General features: G+C 45.5%; 1 protein-coding gene across 1 annotated transcript in view; it reads right to left on the reverse strand.

Moving 5' to 3' along the window:
- The window catches only part of XPO4 (exportin 4), a 104619-nt gene that overhangs the window by 12724 nt on the left and 78351 nt on the right, over window positions 1-13544 (reverse strand). The window contains exons 11-15 of the mRNA XM_018572013.1: window positions 10674-10816; window positions 5221-5366; window positions 4110-4287; window positions 2784-2943; window positions 2518-2687 (exon numbers count right to left, since the gene is read on the reverse strand). Coding sequence (XP_018427515.1) covers window positions 2518-2687; window positions 2784-2943; window positions 4110-4287; window positions 5221-5366; window positions 10674-10816 — 797 coding nt within the window. The remainder of the gene's footprint in view (window positions 1-2517; window positions 2688-2783; window positions 2944-4109; window positions 4288-5220; window positions 5367-10673; window positions 10817-13544) is intronic.

Genomic DNA, 13544 nt, shown 5'->3' on the forward strand with positions numbered 1-13544 from the left:
GTAGGCATCCTTGATGTCGAGGGAGGCCATGAAATCCCCCTGGTGAAGACACGCCACCACAGAGCGGATCGATTCCATCCGGAACCGGCGAACGCGCACAAAGACGTTAAACCGCTTGAGGTCCAGGATGGGACGAACCCCATCCTTTTTTGGCACCGTAAACAGGTTTGAGTAAAACCCTCTGAACCTCTCCGAGGAGGGAACCGGAATCACCACCCCTTGGGACAAAAGACCCGCCACCGTGCCATGAAGGTCCGCCAGGTGCTGCGGAGGGAGACTGATGTTGGAAGGGAAAAGCCTGTCCTCGGGACGCGACAGAAACCCGAGGACACCAATTCCCACACCCAGGTGTCGGAGACGCGGGACAGCCAGCGGCTCGCAAAGAGCCGAAGACGTCCCCCCACCCTGGAATCCCGGGATGGGGGCAGGCCTTCATCCCGAGGGGGGCTTAGCGTTCCTGGGCTGCCAGGGCCGCTTGGCGGCCTGGGAAGGCGTCGGCCTGTTGAACTTCCCGCCAGATCCCGAAAGGAAGGCGAATCCTCCACCGGGATGACCGTAGCCTTGTTCAGGCGAGAAACTGGCGGATCCACCGCGGGGGGAGTAGACCACTTAGACAGGAAGAACTCCTCAAAAGCATAACGAACCGAGAAGCGTTTGGGAACAGTAAACGACTTCCTCGGGCGCTTCCACTCCTTGTAGACAAAATCATAAAAAAAAAAGGAACGTAAGGGAAAACCTTAGTGGAACGCCTACTCCTGTGCGTCCCAAAAGGAACCGGCGGGAGCGCCGAAGAGCTCGGAGTCTCCTCAATTTAAGCGTTTCCCGCACAGCGCGAACCAAGGCCGTGACCAATTCGCGCTCCTGGACCATAAGGGCGGTCCCCGACTCGTCGTCACTACCAGAGTCCGCCTGAGAGGAGTCCCCCTGGTCGGGCTGCGCGGCCGCAGCAGAAATTTCCCCCTCTTCCTCAGAATCCCCAGAAAGGACCGGGGAGGGGGCCGGCAAAGCGCGCTTCCGTGGGGGGCGCTGTGTCAGCGCACGCTCCATACGGGACACAAAACTGGGAGATGTCCCTGAAGAGAGGCCGCAACCCTCACAGGGCACTGCGGCCAGTCCGTCCCCACAATCCATGTCCCGGCAATATATATGCCAAACTACAGCCACAGGCAAATAAGGGAGTCCCCAGCAGGCACCGCCCCCGCAGCAGTTGTCCCCAGCAACAGTTCCCCCGCAGGCAGACGACCCTCCTACAGTACCCGACTCCCAGTGCGTCCTCACCCGACCGCGTCCCGGCAAGAAAGACCGATCCGGCCGGGTGACGCGCAAGTACAGGGACAAGGAAGCGGCGCACCGGATATGACGTCAAGACGAGGGCGCACGCGCCCGCACCAAACATGGTGGCCGCAGCCTCCGAGAAGGCCGCAAACAAAGCTGGGGGCTCGATTAGCACATGCGGGCGGAACCAAGCGGCCGGCAGCACCAGAGGACAGAAGCCTCCGCCAGTACAAGGGGACAGAACCTCAGCCCGACCCCGAAGCACCCCAGTAGCACCCGCAGGCCGCCAGGAACCAGGTAAGGACCCACAGGGCCACAACACCCCAACGCGACCCCAGAAGGTGACCCCAGAAGGTGACCGAGGGGGAGGAGGGGGAAGGGGAGGAGGGAGGGCAGGAGCCAAGGGGAACCCAGGCATGCGCCAGCGGACCCCCCATCCCATACATACCCTAGGAGGATGCGGGCCATCCGCAGACCAGGCACCCCCCTCCATGCTGAAAGCAGCGCAGGGGACATCAAAAGCCACAGGTGCTTGCGGAAAACTGGCGCCCCCGACCGCAGCCGCGTCGCCAGCAGCCTGAGGGAAGTGCTGTGACTGGGCGGCCGAGACCTCCAGTCATATGCACCCCCCTGGGACGAACCCACAGGCCACCCTGCCGGAGCGGGGCCGTCGCAGCCGACCCACCACAGCGGGCCTGCATGCGTTCACTGGTCATCCAGGGGAGACTCCAAGGATCCGAGACATCCAGCCTGTCGCCCAGACAACACTTGCTAGAAGAATCTTCTGGAAAAAATCAGGAAGAAGCAGGTAAGAATACCCGAGAAAAAATTCTTAGCTCCTTACTCCTGACGCTAAGCAAAAAACTGGAGACTTGTCAGCAGGTGGGGGGTTTGGCCACCGGCAGGGGCCGCCCCTAGGCTGTAATTGGTCTTTAGTTTTGTGCCCAGCGTCCTTCTCCTGCAGGTGGCGATATTACCTACAGTACATGATCTCCGATCTGTTCCCTGTGTCCTTCAATGAAGGGGAGAGAAAATATGGAATTCATACCGACTGTAATGGTGCAACATGCAGTGCAGTTCTACATTCAATTAACTGAACCAAAAATGCACCAGTGTAAATGGACCCTAGGGCTGAATGAGGCAATCATGGTGCATCTACAAAACACAGGAAATCCACTGAGGAAGGGTCATAATTTCTCTCTGCCTGAGCCAGTAATTGGCAGAAATTTCTACATTACTCACCGCTCTCTTCTTTCTACCAGCGCTACTAGTAACTGGACAGTGTCATTGGCCAGCTCCTGCTCAGAGCTCCACACTGACAAATTACTGATTACTTTCTCCAAAAGATAACCAATGATCCACTGGGAACCTTCTGTGTCAGCTCCAAATGCTGTATTCAATGGTATGCTGATCTGCAACACATAACGTGGGTAACGCTTTGAAAAGTCACTGCCACAAGTTCTATAGACCAATAATACACAAGACGACTTTTTCTGTGTGCCTCTTACCTGGTCATACAATTTTTCATCTACAAGAAGATAAGTCTTCGTCCATCGCCTCAGGAACCAGACAATGTCCTTCCCCATCTGAGGGCTTAAGAGATGCGTTAAATTCGCCCTCGTAGCCCTGGATTCTACTTCTGATGCTCTTAAGACAGCAGAGAGTAACCTGTAGTGTAAAATGTGCAACACCATTGATCAGTTAATATGCTGGGAGGTCCAACGGCTGATATTATTCTTCACCGTATCCCAATTCTATCTGTAGATCTGACTGTGATACCTCTGATGTTTTTTTTAATATGATACATCATGAAACATACCAAATGGTATGAGATACCATTGGTACCAGATGGCACACACAAGTTTTTTTACACTTCATGGGGGGGGCAGGTGCGGTGTCTGGATCTGGTCAATGGAGACGCCAAGTCCAGGCACTGTCTTAAAACGGCGGGGGGACAAACAACTGCTGGTTCAGACCCGTTTTAAAATGGTTCCTGGGACTCAAGTCGTTATGTTTCGGATAGAGTAAGGAAGGGTTTATTTTTTTGCTGTCGTTGAGGGGCAGGACACGAGGGAATCTCTACAAAATTACTTCTTGGTTGTCCCTGAAACATGTATCGCCTTAGGAAGAATTATCTTCACTCCTTCCAGTGAAGACTTCAAAATTAAGGGGGCTATTCACAAAGGAGCCAAAGGATCCAGCCGTAGCTTCGGCTCTCTTTGGCCCCCGGAGCCCTTCAGTTCAGTCGAACCGAAGGGCTGCTGTACGGGCTATTCACTATAGCCCGTACAGCAGCCGAAGGCGGGCGAGCAGCTCAGCTGAGCCGAAGGCATATGCTTTGGCTCAACTGATGCTGGGCAGAACTTCTGTTTTGCAGCAGACTGCCTTGTCTCTGGAATGGATACATGGTGTCTGTGTGTAGGTTCACAACTTGAACCAGCACTACAGGAAGAGGCACTCAGCTGCAAAGGGAAGTTCTCCCCCAGCAAGAGATAAGGATTTAAAAGGAAGAGCAGCAAAGAGAAAGGAAACAACCATGGATTACAGTAAGGCACACATTACAGTATTGGTTTATGCTAAAAAATCTGAGGGTTTAATGTCACTTTAAAGGTTCTAATAACCCTACCTTGTTCTATTCAAAACTAAAAAAAATATTTAGCATTTATATATACTTAAATGACCAAGCAACACAACAGAACAGTGACACCTAGGGGCTACATTAATAAAGAAAGTTGAACTATAGCAATATAATGGGGAGCAGGTGGCAAGTGAACCTGTCATTAGTCCTTTAGGGTTTTCCCACTCACTAGATAATGAAAGACTACTAGACTTACCTGATCACAGAGTCTGTCCTATTACAACCTGGAATAGATGAAGCTTTCTCTCCAGGAGATCCCAGGATCTGAAGTGTTATGTTGATGTCAACGTCATTCGATTGTTTAATTGAGTATTCCATTATTTCTGGAGGTATTAATGGAGTCTCACCCTGAGCATCATCAGCTAAGAGGTAGCCTGCACAAAGAAATGGATAGAGAAATACAGCTTTCTGGCATAACAAAGGCCCAGGAAATTAATTGGCAGCAGAGGGATGACTTGTGTTATGATGCACACACAACTACAGCCTGTGGCACTTTCTCCAGACTGTTCTGTCACAGACTGAAACATGATACAAAGTGCCTGGGATGTTGTAAACCAACTTGACCTCAGCTGTGAACTCTTCCTAGAAGATCCCATACTAACTTTGTCTGGGGACCAGAGGTGACATGGCTACGTGACACCAGTGAGACAGATTATATGAGGACAACCTCAGGAGGTTTGTGATTGTTTTGTCAATACAGACAGCAAAGAGAAAAAATAAAAGTGTGTATATGTGTACATAGAATAAGTAGATTATTACATGCAATCAATAAAACAAGGATTGTACATAGAACGGACCTCTGAAAAGTACAAGCATGCATATGTACTCAGTACTTGGTTTGGGTCCCTTTTGCAGCACTTACTGCAATTACTTTTGCACGATATTCTAATTATTTGAGTTTCACCTGTATATATAGGTGTCTGTGTGTGTCTATTTTGATATTATATATATATTATATATATATATTTTTGAGGTTGTGGATTTGGGGTTCTTGGGGTTTTCATGAGCTGTAAGCCATAATCATCACAATTATGACAAATCACGGCTTGAACTATCTTGCTTTGCATGTAATGAGTCTATCTCATATATTAGTTTCACCTTTTAAGTTGCATTAGTGAAATAAATGAACTTTGCACGATATTCTAATTATTCGAGTTTCACCTGTATATATACACACACACACACACACACTTACATCGGAAGATGAAAAAAAAACTGTGTGGGATTAGTACACTGAAAAAATGTAACTCTAAACAGTTCACCAACACCAGAACATGCGCAACACAAAACAAAAAAAAAGAACTTACCTGTAACTAGAATAAGCCAATGAATGTCCTCGTACAGGTCATCCAGCACTTTATTATCTGCCGAGCCGGAGCCTGGTGAGGCCAGTAAGTGCTGTTGGTGCCTTTGTAGCTGCCCATGAAGTCTCGTCACTCTGTCCTCCAGCAAGCTGAAAGGGCAAGGTTTGCACAGTCTAAATAAGGGATGTCATCTATGTGACACGACTGTCACTTTTTCTTTTATCCACCTTTAAAAATAAGTATCTTCTTAATATAAGGAATTCATATTTATATTTTCATATACGGGCAGCCATCTTAGGCCCATTCAGAGACAAAAGCAACAACTTCTTTAAGTGAACCTGTGCCAGGGCAAATCCACAGGCTCACTTTAGTGCAACCTTCCCCAGCAGCATATACTTACCTTCCTTTTGCTCCCCTTGCTGCTGCTTTAATCCAAAGAGAATAATGGAAAGTTGTTGCTTACACAAGGTTAGGGACTCCCTTCGTGACAGTGATGACTGGCCCAACGCTGTCACAATGAGCAAGTTGCATGTATCTCCTAACCCATAAGTACCGGGTATTGCCTTTGGCTCCTGACTCTGAACTTAAGGGAGCAAAAGGAAAATGAAGCTGTGGATGGGATTTTAAAGCAAACCTATTGCTTTGCCATGAGTAAGGTTTGCTCTAAGGCTCTCAATTTATTGTCAGCCTGTACTGGTATCAACAGACTTCGGATGACAGTCGCTTAAAGCAACCAGCCAGAATTTCTGCCTCACACAGATCCTACTCTGGGAAGTGAGGCAGCTAACGCTACAGGCACTCACCTGTATCAGACATGTACACATGTGGGAAAGGTGAGGGAGGGCCTCAGTTTTATTATAGAGAAGCTGCCAAGTGCACCAGTGGACTTGGTCAGTTTGTGGCTCTGGGACAGTTCTAACCACTTAAGCTCTGACACCCCCTATGGATAAGCACAATTTAAACATTTCTGACATAGACTTATAAGAGAACTACGGGGTGAGTGAATTGCACTCATCCCCATAGTTAGAACTGGCATGTGACATTGAAACTGTCACAGGTTGGCTTTATAGATCGGGAAGTGAGTGAAAACATACCGCCGATCCGCTCACTTCCCGATCCTCTCCCTGCAGAGCACAGTGACCGTCAGTCGCTGCTACCCATTGGGTTTCCCCCCTCCCCTCTCTGATCCTCCAGCGCTGACTGGAGGAACAAAAGGGGAAGGGGTGGGCATAGCTGGCTCTGCCTCCAAATTGGAAAAACCAGCTGTCAATCAGCCACGTTAGTATATCAGTATGTTAGTATATGTCCTCCCGTGACCCTAAAGAGAACTATGAGGGGAAAAAAAGTTTACGCATAGTTCTCTTAATTATTTGTCATTACTTTTGTCACTTTTTCTATTTTGATTAGCTTAAGAAGAAAAAAAGTTACTGTAATTAAAAAGTATACATTTTAATCTATCATGTTTACCCTCTTACAAATTATGATTCTGGTACAAAGCATTGCAAAGTTACTCACAAATGAAATAATTGCTTTTTTCCCCATTTTAAAAATGTTTACTTCGATGTCTGTTGTGATATGTAGCATGTGTGGCACAATCATCGTTTTCATATGAAGGTGTACCTGCTGCATTTGGTGGGCTTTACATTTTTTTGTGGTTTCTATATCTTTTTCGATTTTTTTCCCCCCCACTTAACTTTATCCTCATTACTTTGGGGGCTAACAAGCTTCCTATGTAACAGCACAAAAGGAAGTGACAGATCCTCTTCTTTTAATAAATTCTATATTTATTAAATGAATGAAAAAACAAAGAAAATAAACCATAAGATAAACCGTTTCAGTAAAAGTAAAGAATAGTATATGGACAAGACCGTAACATCCCACAATTTCGCAAGGATTAACATTCAAGAGGAAGGGAAATATAGAGTCTGGGAGTGTCACAAGGGGCCACTGGTCACCAGGCCCATCATATAGCCCAGCGGACTGTATATGACCTGGCCTCTATGCAGAGTACTATCACAATAAACCCATGACCAATGTTAAAAAAAAAATGGAGGAATCAGAAGTAGAACCAGGTATTCCGAAGCCTCTCCGAAGTATTAAGTGACCTGGTAAGGTCTTCCATAGTGTAAATGTCATTGATCCTTGCAAACCAATGTTGTGCTGTTGGAGGGTCAGGGCTTTTCCACGTGGCAGGGATACAAGCACGAGCAACATAAACCATGTGCAGGACTACAGACCTTTTATAAGTCTTCAGAGGGATGGAGTTATGGTGCAGGAGGAAGAAGGCCGGGTCACGTGGGATCGGGCGATCCGTGAATCTTTGAGTCAGGGAGTGAACCTGGTTGCAGAAACATTGGACAAGACCAAAAGATATGCAGCATATTTGCCTTGGGGGGGGGGGGGGGGGGGGGAACACACAACAGTGCGAAGGGGGAACATAGCAAGTAAAATTCAAGGGGCCTGTACCATCTAGAGACAAAGACAATCTTGTATCCTGACTCGGTATTTATTGCTAATAGAAGCAGGGTATGACAGGGAAAGGAGTTTCAAGTGGGCAGCCTGTGTAAAAGATGCTTGCAGATCTTCCTCCCATCTGGACAGGAACCATAGGTGTGAAGCAGGGTATGACAGGGAAAGGAGTTGAGTATTCAGCCTGTGTAAAAGATGCTTGCAGATCTTCCTCCCATCTGGACAGGAACCATAGGTGTGAAGAGACATCTTCCTGAACCATATTTATAGCAGAAAGAAAGCGAGTGCTGAACTTGACCCCCACTTTTGCACTCCTGCTCAAAAGTAGAAAGTGGACAATTGAACCTAATCGCAGGAGGGAGGGAGCGCAGAAAATGTAGCAATTCCAACTTACGCCAAGAGTCTAGCGCCTGAAGTCCGGCAATATACCCAGGTCCTGAAAGCGTAGGCCAGGAGGAGCCACGGAGAAAATGAAGAGCACAATGTTTGCCAGAGGTGCAATTGGGAGAAATCGATGGTCCTGTAGTCCTGGCAAAAAGGACTGATTACCCAGTATTGGAATTAAGGGAGAAGGATAAGATGACAATGTCCCTTCAGTGAGGACAGAATAGGCCACATCCAGGGTAAGCATAATAGTTATTACAAACCGGGCACGGGAAAGGAGATTTAAACCAAGGGAGTCCCAAGAGTGGTGCTGCACAGATGGACAGTTCTAGATGGACCCAGAGTTTGGTGCCCTGGTATGTTCACCAGTCGAGAACCCAAGTAAGGTGAGCTGCCATATAGTAAAGGCGAACATCTGGTAAAACCATGCCTACCTCCTGCTTAGGCCTTCGCAAAACCAGGTAACTCAACCTGGCTTACCAGCCTAAAAGAACATAGTGAAAAGGGTACATCTCTAATAGAAAAAAAATGCCGAAATGCAGATGGGCAAGGTCTGTATGGGTTAAAGAAGCCTGGGGAGCACAGTCTGCTTCAGGATGTTGCAACGGCCCATTCAGTGACAGGTGCTCTTTATTGAGACATCATGGGTCTGTTATACCCATTATATCATGGACCCGACCAAAGCGAATTGTAGCTCACCAGCAACTTCTCTAGTCAAAGCAGCTGGGGAAATGACACCCTTAAATTGAAGTGAAAAAATCATTGGCCCTTTCGGGTTCAGTAAGTGGAGGCGAGTATGCGCCATTGGAAGTGTACTAATCTTCTTCCAGACATGCCACACACATCTGTTGTGCAGGACCCGCACGGGGAGCAGCAGAGGACGGCACACACTCTACAGTCAGCTAACCACTTGCATGTGAAAGCCGACAGTTGGCTGAAAAGAACAATACCAAGATCATGGTTGCTGGAGTAGCTGTAATCGTGACATAACCACTTTAGAACTAGACCATTTATACACACATTGTGCAAAGAATAGCAAATAAAGATACTTTTTTGTTCTCAACATGAAATTCTTTTTTTCGAGTCCTTTGATGGACACAGGAAGTATTTCACCTTTGGGTTATACTGACATTTACAGTAGGACAGAACACTGACAAAAGGAGGGCTACCTGCAGCTCAAAGAGCCATCTGAAGAACCTTACTTCTGAAGCTGGCATCAGATGAAGCTATAACGTCCACCTGGTAGTAGAACTTTGAAATTGTGTGAAAAGACGACCAGCTAGTAGCCTTGCATATCTAGGGAACCATTGCTTGACACCAACAAGCCCAAAGAGGCACTCAGAGATTTAGTAGAGTGAGTCTTGACAGGAAAGGGTGGAACCTTTTAGACCAGGGGTGTCAAAACTCAATTTCATTGCAGGCCGCATCAGCATTATGGTGGCCCTCAAAGAGCCGGTTGTATCTGTAAGACTATATAAATGTATCTACTCTTTATCATATGAAATAATTGCCTCTGCATTCGATTATTACTGGTTTTAGTAACTTAATAACTAGCTCTGAAAGTAGAAGTCTAGGAAAAATAATGGCAATTAGTGTAATAGTGCGGACTCTCAGGTGCAGGGGTGTGGAAATTTAAAACATATACTTGTCCAAGAACTAAAGCAGGGGCTGAATCTACTTGTCCCTCATGACAATCTACTTGCCCTGATACAAAAAATTATTTTAACCAAAACTGTATTTAACCGTGCTAAGAAGAACTTCTCTTTGGTCAGTGTGTTCACTGACCAATGAGTGCTTGCAATTTGCAAGTGAAATTCAAAGAGGGGGCCAGATTTCAACGGGTAATTCCATCTTCCCAAATTACTCCCAACACAATTATTTTAATGCGTATGTCAACCTTAACAATGAACAGCTCTTTTTTGGTCCCTTTTGGTTTGTTAAATATACCACAAAATGTTATTAAGTTGTTATATCTGTTTGATATGTAAAATATAATACCCACTGATCTTGCCAGAAAACTTGTCAGCTGATAACTGTCAGCAAAGACAAAGAGTACAGGAAGTTATCAATTACAATGTTCTCAGGTGTCACTGACTACAACTACACCCCGCAATGGTATGGAAAATTAAGAGGGCCGCCTCAGGCAGGGGCAGGGGTCTGTAGTTCTTGTTTCTTTTGTCCTGATACGGACCGGTGAGTGTTGTCCACCTTGAAAGTGTGTTGCTGGCAGAATTCCCCAGGTGAATAAAAATGAAAAATAGCTTGTAAGAAAAAAAAAAAGAGTAACAACGAATGCAGCCTCCACATCTAAGGACTGGTAGTTTGCAATGCATTACATTTTTTGGCTTAGATGCACTTTATATGTAATACAATTTAGTAAAAAATGCACTAAAGCATCGGCTTAAGAGCTTCTACAAAGATGGCCTCATTTGCCTACAAAGATCAGTCGTGTCCTTTCATGCAGACGCTGGATTCTGATAAGACACATTGGGCTTAATTCATTCAAGGTATGATGCATGTGTTTTTTCTATAACAATTGTTGTTTTCAAAAACATAGCTTTATTAACTGAGCCTAAAATGTGTTCCACAAACAGGAGTCGTACCTTGTCAGCAGAGGTATGCAGTGGTCTGCCGCTATCCTTCCCAGCATTCCCACACTGGCCAGCTGATCAGAGAACAAGTCACGGTCATCTTCTTGAATTTCATTGATTTCCTCCTCCTCACGGGAGGCAACACCATTGGCAGTCTGAGAGGGGCAACCCAAAAAGTGAGTGAAGAGAACACAGGGGAAAAGAAACTTAAATGTCTACACGTTCTCCAGATGCATGAACATTAATAATGACATTATTTGCAAATCCCAGCTGCACCCACTTACTGAAGCAAATACAGGGTTTTAGTCTGTGCATTCATTTGTTATATCCATTTTATATAAATAGTGAGATGGTGCAGAAAGAGGCGAGAGAAGCCTCTTTTCTGTACCACACATGGAAGTAGGTAAGGGTAAGCACAGCCAGGAACTCCAGTGAGGAGATCTTACCATTGGTTAAACAGCCTACCAACAGTCACCTGTAACTTACAAATCACCTACATTGGTGTGTTTACACAAACAAAAGAAGCACCATCGCCAAACAATAGCTGGGTCTATCAACTAAAAGGTGGCCATCCACAGTGCAAATTTTGGCTGGTCCTTGAGGAGCTGGGAGTGGGGGCTACTGTCGGTACCCTTTCGGCTGGCATCCCTCAATCAGCTAATTGAAGGAGCTGGTCGGAAAATCTTTGTACGAGCAGTCGGCAGCCAATATCCTACTGCGTCCGCTGTCAGAATGTATAAGAAACAGCTGAGAATTCTTCAATCAATAAGCTTGTTGCGTTGATGGAGAAATCTGCTCTATTTTGTTTTGGTTCAGTCCGCAGGTTGAACGAAAAAAAAAATAGAACAGTGTATGGCCAGCTTAACAGTGGTCTACCTCGAGCTGTCTTGCCAATACAAGTGTGGCTCTCTGTTCAGCAATGCTCATGATCCTTGAGCTAGTATTTTCGGGGGACATCAGCAGTGGCAAGCTACATATATCTCTGGAAGGCTGAATTGATTTCTGTGAAGCCTGTCAGAGCAGGGATGAGCCACGTTTTACATCTACCTCTACGCAAAAACTAGCAGTTATCCTTTGCATTGCAGAGAGCACTACAAGTAGTTTTTTATTCATTTTTTAAGTTCAGCTTTAAAGCTGTTCACCTCTGCTCACTAGTCATGAGCATTTCTAAAGCTATCCATAGCAGGGAGAGAAAACAAGGTCAGTCAAAAATGAACAAATAAGCCACATTACGTATAAAAGTATCTAAAACCCTGTGGGTGTCACTGAATCACAATAAGTAATAGCGTGATGAGTACCATTACAGGATATGGTATTTTATCTTTATTTAAAAAGGAGGACAGAGAAGGAATTGGGCACATCTACAGGTAAAGTAGAAAGTTCCTATTTTACATCTGCTCCATGTTCCCATGCACATAATCATAACATCTAAACAATTTTTTTTAATTTGCTGCTTTTCTTTTTACATGCCCTTTTCTGAAACCTCCAAAACTTAAGTTTTTTTATTCTCTGTAATCTCAGGGAGAGGGCTGGCGAGTTCATGTTTATGATAATCAGCCCAGTCTGTAGTGTGCTGGCAGATCATTATCAGTTGTAAACAAGGTCTGTTCTAACAAAGGGTTAAAAACTTAGATGCCTGGCTTCTGCTTTGTATGTTAAATGAGAGGATACCCTGTTTGTCCCCAGGAAGACTCGCTTTGAAGTTAGTCAGAGCAGCTTGCGGTCTGCCAAAAATTCCTGCCCCAAAGAAACAACATATATGATTTTGAAAATTATTACTAGGTATGCTGTGTGAATGGAAATACAAACATATTGGGGGTTTCTCAAATTTGACTGCAAGAGTGAAGATACGCTGTAAAGGGCAAGTCCGGGTTTTGAATATAGTAGGAAGAGTAAGACTTTGTTGTTGTGCAGGTCCGGGAGATTTCCTTTCACTTCCTGTCCCCAGAGACAACAGGAAGTAAAAATATCTCAAAATTTGAAAAATTCCTTACCAGACACTGATCAAAACAAATGCTCCCAATGGAAGATCACTCCTGTTCCAGTGACAGCTGGAAATTGCGGATTCTCCCTCATGTTTTCACTCAGTGAATCGGCAGGACAAATAGTGAGGGTTAACCTCCCCAATGAGGTCACAGACAGCAATAAAAGCATGACTGAAGTTTTAATTTTACCTTACTCTATCCCAAAAGCAGAAAAATATTTTACCAGGAGCTACACTTAATCTGTAAAAAATAATTCTCTCTGTACAGGGTGCCAATCAGTGTAAATTGCAAACAGTCAGTTATAATACATCAATTTGTGTGGAGCCTCACGCACACTTGATAATTAAAGTGCGTAGGGGGTATTAGGCGAGCACAGTGCAGGAAATCTTCTGCACGCTCCAACACTTCTTCGCACACACTTCTTAGATTCCTATCTCTCCTTAATGTAAACCAGCAAACACATCTCTTTTGGGGACTTCAAAGCTGCAGCTGCCAAACGCAGAGAGCTTCACATCTATTCGTAAGCCCTGACTACCGCTTTGAAACCCAGTCGAGCTGCGGAATGTCAGCTGTGCTTTAATTTGTTACTTTGAGCTAAATAACTTATTTGATAGAGACGGGCTCCCCCTTCATATACCCAACACGTGCTGCTTGGATTGCATTAGCATAATGCCCACTGCTTCTTATGTATACGAATTAACAAATTTGTAAGTCTTTGATGGGAGCCTGCAGTATGCCAGGGATTGTCGGACTTAATTCCAGATTTAGAATGAATTATGTGTCACTCAATGAATACGGACTGGCTTTGATATACAGTTGCAGTGTTTCATCTTTATACCCCGAGTATTAAAGTGCAATTAACAATTCAGAGAAAATGGCCAACCTTGCTGTAACACCA

The sequence above is a fragment of the Nanorana parkeri genome, unplaced genomic scaffold, assembly GCF_000935625.1.
Source record: "Nanorana parkeri isolate BGI_ZX_2015 unplaced genomic scaffold, ASM93562v1 scaffold1901, whole genome shotgun sequence".
Taxonomy (NCBI): domain Eukaryota; kingdom Metazoa; phylum Chordata; class Amphibia; order Anura; family Dicroglossidae; genus Nanorana; species Nanorana parkeri.